The 10,305-nt window shown below is 45.2% G+C and overlaps 1 protein-coding gene across 1 annotated transcript in view; it reads right to left on the bottom strand.

Moving 5' to 3' along the window:
* Positions 1-4,401: 4,401 nt before the first annotated feature.
* SLC19A1 (solute carrier family 19 member 1) overlaps positions 4,402-10,305 on the bottom strand; it is a 33,243-nt gene continuing 27,339 nt past the window's right edge. The window contains exon 6 of the mRNA XM_040357623.1: positions 4,402-5,630. Within this exon, the coding sequence (XP_040213557.1) occupies positions 5,451-5,630 (180 nt within the window). The 3' untranslated portion in view covers positions 4,402-5,450. The remainder of the gene's footprint in view (positions 5,631-10,305) is intronic.

Here is a 10,305-nt window from a genome sequence, read left to right as displayed (position 1 = left end):
GACCCCTTGGATCCTTAGCTTGGCTAGGATCGGAGCTAGGACCTTCGTGAACACCCGGGGGGCCGTAGCCAACCCGAAGGGAAGCGCCACGAATTGGAAGTGACGCGAAGCCACCATGAAGCGTAGATATCTTTGATGTGGCTGATAAATTGGAACATGAAGGTAGGCATCCTTTATGTCTATGGACGCCATGAAGTCGTCCTTCTGGAGTGTGGCAGCTGCTGACCGCACGGATTCCATCCGAAATGAGCGGATCTTTAGATATGCATTTACCATCTTTAGGTCCAAAATTGGCCTGACATCTCCATTGGGGATGATGAATAGGTTGGAGTAGAAACCCAGCCCCTGTTCCAGGCTGGCCGGAATCCGAGGCGGATCGTTTGGAATCCTCGACTCCTGGAAATGAGGAGGAGGAAACCTTAGGAAATCTAATTTGTAGCCTGTGGCCACGGAAGACCGTACCCACTCGTCGGGAATGCTGGCTTCCCAAATCTCTGAAAAGAGTCGCAGCCTTCCCCCCACCTTCGTGGGTGGGGGCGCCCCTTCATAAGGTTGGCTTGGGGGCTGGTTTTGCTGGTTTGCGAAACCACTGCCTTTTGCCTCTAACAGCCTGTCCTTGTGATTTGCTGTTGAAGCCGAAGTTTGCTTTTGCAGGAGGCCGTCGATACTGCTTGGCATTAGAGGGCCCCTGCCCAGGGGAATACTGTCGTTTAAACGCAGGCCCCTGAACCTTCTTCTTAGTTGGCAAGAGAGTACTCTTGCCGTTTTGAAATGGTCTGAATGTATTTATCTAGGTCTTCTCCGAAGAGTCGTCCTCCATGGAAGGGGAACCCTACCAGGAGCTTCTTGCATGGGGGCTCAGCCTCCCAGCTTTTTAACCATAAGAGTCTTCTCATATGGATAAGGGATAACGATAAACGTGACGCTTGCTGGATAGAATCCTTGATTGCGTCTACCGTAAAACATATGGCCTTAGGGACATCCGAAAATTCTTCTGCCTGCTGGGCAGGAATAAGTTTAAGCATCTGCTTAAATTGATCCGATAATGCTTGAGCGACCCCAATCGCAGCCACAGCTGGCTGTACTACTGCCCCTGCAGTAGTGAAGGAGTTCTTAAGTAGTGCTTCCAAGCGCTTATCAACTGGATCCTTGAACACCTGTATGTTTTCTACAGGGCATGTTAACGATTTGTTAACACATGAGATGGCTGCGTCCACTGCAGGAGTAGCCCATCTTTTGGAAAATTTTTCTTCCATAGGATATAGGACAGAGAACTTCTTAGGTGGTAAGAAGATCTTATCTGGCTTGTTCCAATCTTGGAACAAAACTCCCTCTAATAGAGGATGGATCGGAAACACAGCATTGCTTTGAGGCGCCCTCAGTGAACCCAAAGCTGAAACCGTCGATACCTGGAGATCTGGTACTGGCAAGTTGAATGCCCTATGGACCAAGTCCGACAATCCTTGAATCCACCAGCTCTCCCTCAGGGAGACTGCCCCAGACTCCTCTGTATCCGGATCTTCGATCCCTGAACCTACTTGGTCCTTGTCCAAGAGGTCGTCCAATTCCCCTGAGGAAAGGACCTCCTCTTCTGAGGGTCCGCGCTCGGGCGACGGAGATCTATTCCGCTTACTGCCCCGCATAGCTGCGGCTATCATTTTACCCATGCTTTTCTGCATCTCTTTTAAAGAGGTGAGTAATACCTCCTCCGTGACCATCTTAGGGTTGGACTGACCCGCGTCAGCTCCAGCCCCAGATCCCGATGGCCCCAAGGCTCCCTGTGGGGAAAGCAGCAGCATAGCATTGTCCGAGACCTCAGACTCTCTGGGGGAATCCCCACCTCTTGTACCCTTGTTTTTTGATGCCATGGTACAATACCGAGGTACACCTGCTACTTATTGGTACCTGGGACTTATAAATAGTTAAATGCCCAAACACCTGTTTGGGGGATAAAAAATGCTTCCTCTCCCCTAGATGACACTTCTCTTTTTTTTTTTTTTTTTTTTTTTTTCAAATCTAGGAAAGAAAAAACATTCTGTCCCCCTGAGTAGTATTGCAAGAAAAACTATGAGATGGAAAAGAAACAGCCTATTCCTAGGCTTGAAAACAGTCTTTCTGAAGACTGCAATATTCTTTCTGGCCACTGTGTGTCCTCGGCGCCCCGTGCTTGCCGTTCTGGTCTTTCCTCCTCAGTTCCAAAGTATTGAATGAGCTATATGGAACAAACAAGGAAGGAACGCCCCTTCCTTAAGCCACTGACCCGCCCTTCCCCCCCAGCAATCTCAAACAGGAAATGCCCCTCCCGACAGGGGGGGGGTGGGGTTGGGAGGAAGGGACCTCTCTGCTCCAGCAAACTGCAGCCATGAGGAGGTCAGCGTTTTGCCTGCTTTGCAGGCCGTGAGGAGGAAGACTGAATGGAGCATCGCCTGGAGGCTTGCAGGTAAGCACAGCTCTCTGACACACACATATATTTTTATATAACACAGGCCCCACTCAATGCTTTTCCAACACTACAAGGGAGGTCACATCTTATGGGGAATAATACATATAGAGCCATCCTATCTTTATGATATGTGACTAGTTTGCCAGATGCAGTGCATAACTTTAGGCATGTCCCCTGTGACCCCCCAGAAAAAACCTGCTAAGAACCAAGTTCCGCAAGTTTTCCCCTCACTTACCTGCTCCATGCCGCAGGACTTTGCCAAGCAAGAGGCCCAATCTTCCCCCATCTCGGTGGGGATGTCTAGACCTTCAGGCCCTGGGTTCCTATGAAGGATCCACTGTCCTGGGCCCATATAGCACTCTGGCAACAGAAACATTAGGCACCCAAAGGTTTCTAAGTTCTGGGCCCAGGGTCCAGCTCTCTAAAAAGAAAAGCATTATGGGCTATACCCCAAGGGTTTGGGGTCCGGTTACTGACCACTTTAGCGCTGAGGCTTTTTTGGACAGAACCGGTTAGCTCACCTAATCCCAAGGATGTGGAGGCAAGCTAAACCATGACTAACACCTAAGACACTGGCGGAAAAACTGAGGTACTCCTCCTATGGGAGGGGGTTATATAGGGAGGGGCATTTCCTGTTTGAGATTGCCAGTGTCTACACCTGAAGGTACTCCATATAACCCATATAGTAATGAATGCCGCTCTGTGTCCCGTGATGTACGATAAAGAAAAAATAAAAAAGTCACTTTCTTGAGAGGACACTTCCCCCCCCCCCCCCAATCTACCAGCACCACCCCCCCATTATCAGTCTTTAGCCATTCCTTGTCTAAACAACCCCACATACAGCACACAAAAAAACAACACAATGGGTTCCCTTGGGGTAAACCTGTAATGAAAGAAATTCAGAGGCTATTGTAGCAGACCTAAAGAGCTGCAGTTTTAGGTATGCCATTTTTTTTTACATTAGTTACGTTGGTCCAGCATGTAAATTACCCATGAAAGTGAAAAAAATCACTGTTGTAGGCATTGCCACTGGAGTTCAGGTCCCTTGCAATGTGGCTGTCCTGCTGCTTATTAAGCACAGGAGATTGCTGTTTGGCATGGGCACCATGTGGACAATGCATTGCATTTCTCAAAGATTGAAAAGTATTCTGCAACTGAACAAAGTGGAGATTGTGATGGCGCCATCCTACCTTGTTCAATCAGAAAACACTTTGCATGCATTGAGAAAATGCAGTGTTCCCTTCTGTGTTCACAATAAAGCAGGGAAGCTGCTCAGCGTGGTGCCTACTACAACGGTTCTGAGCTTCCATAAGAATCCTACAGGTATGGCATGAACATGGTTGGTCATCAGTTTTAATGTTGTGATGGCCAACTAAGTTTCTTACCTTCTGATTCACAAGTCTGGAATAAAATGTGTAGCTATGGAAAGTCAAAGAAGTGTCAACATTTATCAGCATACGTGTTCTGAGTCAGGCTGCAAGCAATGCAGTATTTTACAGAAGGGGAAGTATTAACTAAACTAAATAAGTCCAAAGTGCTATATAACTGCAAGAGATCGATGAGACAGCAGGACGACTTCCATTCTCAGAGCCTCCACTCATTCAGTGTTTAAAAACACTGATCTCTGCTCCTTATTGCAGGCTATAGGATTATGCAATTTTCTTTCCTTCCAACATGCAACACTACGGTATTCTGCATACAGGAAGTCTTCCCTGCCAGCAAAACACAATGATTAGTGTTGCCAGCTGTAGCAGATGACACTAATAATTCAGGACCCGACAGGCTGGTTGTACAACAGGGTGTCCATACATGGAATGAAATTCCCCCTGTCCCTGTAGAACTGGCTCATGAATGGATGGCTTTAGTCCTTGAACACTAGCCAATACAATTATCATGTTAGGTGCAATTCAAGTAAATTTCACAAGCAACGACACAAAACAATTCCAACAAACCTCTCAGTTTTTTTTATTTTGGTCCAAGTGCTACAGAGGTATGAAGCAATGTACACAGCACAGCTGTGTTTCCTTTATGGATCATCAAAATGTACTGTACATAAAGAGCTAAAAAAACTAAGTGCACTTTTTACCCTGTAGAGGGAGCCCATCACTCATTTACTCCTAGTATTCCTTACAATGCCCTACCAAAATTTGTATTTACAGAAATGACAGCTTATACTTTTACTTTACAGTTCCTGGTTGTGCCTGTGACCCTTATATGTGTCACAGTAGAATGTACCATTAACGTCAATCCAGTATGGAAGGAAACAAGGGGGACAGCTCAGCAAATAAAAACAACCAAAAAAAAAAACACGACAGGGAGGATCTAACTCATAGTCCTTCTGTCCAAAATGAAGAAAAAATGTTTTTGGCTGGCGTTGAGATTTAATAAAACAATGCAAAGTGCAGTAAGTAACCAAAATGTGTAAGTGCATATCACACAGTCCTATTAAATAATTACGTTAAGAAATCCAAGTAGTGCAATGATTAAAAACTACAGTGACTGAGCTCAATAAAAATAACCTTTAAAAGAAAAAAAAAAAAAAAGAACGACAGTGATTCAGTTATGAGGAAGAACTTGGTGAAAGAAATCTGCTGAAATATGTGCAGTGAGAAGAAACTCTTTTCTAGGTCTTACAGGCTTATTCTATTAAAGATCTGTTCACATCATATATGAAAATCTGTTCCTTGGCAAACAAGAACCAAATTCCTGAGAGTCTTTAGCGGCACTTCACTGCATTGAATGCAATCACTTCTCACCCGTCCTCCAGGCAGCATCCACATTGAATGACTCAAGGCTATGCCCAATGAAGCGCTCCTGCATCGATGGATGCGGCAAGAGGGAACGATCGCACATGGTGCTTACAGTTTATAGCTTGATACTAGCACCGCCTGGTTTCACTATTCCTAAAAACGTACCCACTAACGGTAACCCTGTATGCAGCACAAGCTGGCTGTGCCCGGGCCAACATTGTAATACTGTCTACCTAAGTCTGGCTATGAAGAGACTTTCATGCTTGGGACTCTTTGTTAGGAATGTTAGTTGCCCCCTTTTGTTCACCGGCGGTTTCTGGCTGTTCCTGGGGATCTGCTCTAGTATTCTTCCGTCGGTTGTGTTGGATGATAACCCAGACAGATGCTCCAAGGTACACGACAGCCAGCAGCGTAAAGTAGCCAAAATAAACATAAAACTGAAAAAAAAAAAAAAAAAAAAGTGTCAAAGTGCTCCTACACATACATGAATCATTTTCAATGAAGGCAAAATACAATCAGAAACCTTGATTTGATGCGGCGTTCGCACACTGCGCTGGTGCCATTTGCAGTCACTAAATAAAAATATTGGTATAATACTGAATGCTGCATAAGCAAGAGAAAGCTCACTGGTGTTGTAGAATAGCAGCCATGCTGGTTATGGTTCGTTAGCTTGCAATGGAAAAAATAGGATTTTTATACGCACTGTAAAATCCTTTTCTCTGAGTTCATGGACGGACACAGCCTTAATCTTGACAAAGTGGGTATTAGCCTTCCTTTAGGAGTGACTAGGCAGAAACTTATAGAAGTGTTAAACACATCACACACCATACAGTCCCGCCCAGAGGGCGGTCCCTCTGGGTATAACCCTTCTCCCTGCATCTCGCAGATCAGTTCGTCAAAAAGCAGTACAAACATAAAAAGGAGGGCTGGGTGCTGTGTCCTTCCATGAACTCAGAGAAAAGGATTTTACGGCGAGTATAAAAATCCTATTTTCTCTTTCGTTCATGGATGGCCTTAATCTTGACAAAGTGGGTCATCCCAAAGCAGTGTCAAAAAATTAGGGGTGGGAACAGCATAATAAACCTCCAGGCCTATGGGCCCGAAGGGAGCCATGTCTTCTCCTTAGCTAGGCAGAAAAAAACTGATCTGCGAGATGGAGAGGGGTTATACCCAGAGGGACTGCATGGTGTGTGATGTGTTTAACACTTCTATAAGTTTCTGCCGAGTCACTCCTAAAGGAAGGCTAATACCCACTTTGTCAAGATTAAGGCTGTGTCCGTCCATGAACGAAGAAAAAAAAAAGAAAGGTTTAGAATGGAACTTGCTCTGGGAAACTGGTTAATCCTCCTATGTTCAGTTTTCATTCAAAGCCCCATTGTGTGTATTTGGGCCAGTTCACACCACAGGCAGTCCAGTAAAAAAAAATTCTGCATCAAAAACAGATGGAAAGTATGTTATATGGTTTCCAATGGCATAGTTTACACCAGTGCGGTCAGTTCCAGGACTTTCCAGCTCCAGAAAAACAAAAAAATATTCTGCATTTGACTGTACTGGAACGTGGTAAAGGCATTGAAATTGCACTGGAACGCATTAAAAACACATCGGACCCCAGTAGAGTGAAAAAAAAAAAAAAAAAAAAAAAAAAAAATGTATCTAGAATGCACCCGGAAATGCAACAAGAACGCAGTCCGGATGCGTTCCATATGCATTTCTGCATATGCGTTTTTGATGTGCTCCAGTGCATTTCCCCCCCCTTTTTTATCTTCACCTTAAGGACATGTGTGTTCCAGTGTGTTTTTGGTGCATTTTACTGCGTTCCAGTATGGTTCAGTGCAGAAAAAAAAATGCAGCATGTCCTACTTTTTTTTCTGAACTGGAACTGACTGCGCTGGTGTGAACTATGCCATTAAAAACCATATAACCTACTATCCATGCGATTTTGATGCAGTAAAAAAAGAAAAAAAAAAAACTTACTGGACTGCATGTGGTGTGCACTTGGCCCTTGAAGGTTGCTTTGATTTATTTTTTGTTTAAACGGTATTTGCTAGTATAGAGGTATAAAAGCTGCAGTTTCCAACTAGTGTAAAGCCGGCCCATACATCGACTGAAATATAGCCAGTTCAGCAGGTTGTACAGAAGGCGTTCAGTAGACTGTCAGACTTTCCCCGCTCGTTCAGCGCTGCAGGCTATAGCTTCAGTGTATTCTGGCAGAGGGAAAGTCTCCCAGCTGTCAGAATAAAACACAAACGCTTAATGTGGAGGATTCCCCCATCCACATTGGTTGAATGAAAAACACCAACTTATCTATAGGCTGCCTAAAGGTGCAGATAATGCGATTCTTATCTTTCTTTACCACCTAATGAATCACCAATTCAGAACAATTATAGAGGTCAAAAGTCCTTACAGAGGAGCTTCAGGTCACCTGTGGGAAAAATTAAAAGTCAGCAGCTACGAAAACTTCCACTCTGTCTAGGCAATTCATGCAGAAGTGGGAGAAGGTACCTGTCAAAAATCAGGTACCCCCCCCCCCCACAAGAATAATATGTGCCAAATGTCCGGCGAGGAAGAAGGAGAGCAGAACTTTCACTTTAGATGAAGCTACAAGTATGACTAAACTAGAGCTTTGACTTAAAGGGGTTGTTAACCTTTATGTTTCTTTCACCTTAATGCATCTTATGCAGTGTCCGGCACCCCAGCCCCCCCTTTTTACTTACCTGAGCCCCAAACTTGCATGGGCGCAATCCCACGTTGCTCTTTCCACAGGTTCTCGGCTCTTCATTGGATAGATTGATAGCCGCACAGCCATTGGATCCCGCTGCAGTCAATCAAATTCAATAATGTTTGTGTCCCGGGGGTGAATCATACACGCTGCGTCTATGGACGCCGAGTGTATGACATGGGAGCGTGCCCCAAGGTAACCCCCCCTCAGGAGAGAGCTTCCCAGAGGGGGTTATTTGATGCGGGGAGGAGCCAACAGAGCCGCTGAGGGACCCCAGAAAATGGCATTCGGGGGGACACTGTGCAAAACGAGCTGCATAGTGGAGACAAGTATGACATGTTTGTTATTTAAAAAAAAATAAAAAATGAACCTATATCACTTTATATGCAAGCCGAGGTGGAAATCACATTCCAAGAAGACTTATGAAGATAAGCAGACACTACATATATATCCATCTATCATCTTTTGCAAAGACATGCCCAATCAATGTTTGGCTCCACAGATTTATTACTCCACCTGGTGACATCACTTCCTGCCTAGTGCAAATCATCTCTTAAAGTCTGGACATAGTTGCTTTATCGGCCAGGAGATCTGTGAGCGGATTCTCAAATCTGAGATACGGAGTTTCCTGGGTGAATAGACAGAATTGACAGCTATGCACTTCTTTGCTCTATGGACAGGCAGTTAGTCCTCAGGCCTCTGGGGGTGCACATTGTGTGCGTTCCCAGGGGGGGCAGGGAACGGTGACACACTTCCTGGTTGGGAGGAATTGGGAAGCCAAACATTCAAATGTATTAACAAGCACGCCCACTGCCGCCATTACTACAAAACCCTTCCAATGTGGCAGCCATCATTTAAAAGTTTGAAATCTGCACTCCGACTTTACTTACAGGGCCAGTACACACCACATCCGGTGGAGTGCGTTTTTTTCTGCATTAAAAAAGCAATGAAAGACCGGAGTTAGGCTTACCGGTAACTCTGTTTCTAGGAGTCTTCCAGGACAGCCTCTTGAGACCTTGGGCTCCTCCCTCCGGGACAGGAAACACGTACACCCTTTTCTTTAAAGGGCGGTCCTCTAGATCTCCTCCTCAGTTTGCCCGAGAAATACCAGAAGATCCTGAAAGACATAGTCTACTAACACATCGTTAGATCATTTTATATCTTCACCACAATTACAGTTCCTTAACAGACACCGGGTGGGAAAAACTCCGGCTGTCCTGGAAGACTCCTAGAAACAGAGTTACCGGTAAGCCTAACTCCGGTCTTTCTCTAGTCGTCTTCCAGGACAGCCTCTTGAGATGACAAGCAAGAACTTACTGGTTTTTAGGGTGGGACTACTGTCTGGAGGACCCTTCGTCCGAAGGCCTGATCCTTGTCTGACAGCAGGTCCAACCGGTAGTGTCTTGCAAAGGTTGAGTAAGATGTCCAGGCTGCCGCCTTACAGATCTCTTCCGGGGACGCTCCTGCTCTTTCTGCCCAGGAAACCGCCACTGCCCGAGTAGAATGTGCTTTAACTGTAGGTGGTTCCCTACCCCCTAACGTATATGCTTCTACAATCAACATCCTGAGCCATCTGGCAATAGAGGATTTTGATGTTCTGTGACCCTTGCGGGCACCTGAGAAGTTAACAAAAAGTGAGTCACATAATCTAAATTCTAAAAGACTTCTTTTAACATCCAATAAGGACAAAAATTCCCCTTCATCATCTTCTGAAGAGGAAAGCAGGGTTGGTAGGACAATGTCCTGAGTCCTATGAAAGGTAGAGGCTACCTTGGGTAGGAAGCTAGGATCCGTCCTGAGAACTATCCTATCTTCAAATACAGATAGGAAGGGCTCCCTAATAGAGAGGGCCTGAAGATCGCTGACTCTCCTGGCTGAGGCTATGGCCACTAGAAAAACTGTTTTAAGGGTAACATGTTTCAGAGAAGACTCTTCCAGCGGTTCAAATGGTTTGTTAGTAAGAGCCTTTAGTACCAAGGACAGATCCCAAGAGGGACAGGCTCTAATCCTAGTTGGATTAGATCTTGTCAGACTTTTGAAAAAGTTTTTGACGAAGCGATCCTGTTGAAGAGGTACATCCAAAAAAATACTTAAGGCAGCCGCCTGTACTTTGAGAGTGCTGACTGATAAGCCTAAGTCCGCACCTGCCTGCAAAAATTCTAGCACTACTGGGATGCCAGAATGATTCATTCCTTGCTGTATCTTCCAGGAATTGAATTTTTTCCACACCTTAGAGTATATTGCTCTAGTTACAGGTTTGCGACACCCTAAGAGAGTCGTGACCACTTTATCCGAAAAACCCCGTGCTTTCAATAGTTGCTCTTCAGAAACCAGGCAGTTAGTTTCAGGTTCTTTATCTGAGGATGAAGGACTGGACCTATAGGCAGTAGATC

This window comes from Rana temporaria, chromosome 6 (genome assembly GCF_905171775.1).
Source record: "Rana temporaria chromosome 6, aRanTem1.1, whole genome shotgun sequence".
Lineage (NCBI taxonomy): Eukaryota > Metazoa > Chordata > Amphibia > Anura > Ranidae > Rana > Rana temporaria.
Note: the sequence above shows the minus strand (reverse complement) of the source record. Positions and strands in the feature narration are given on the sequence as shown.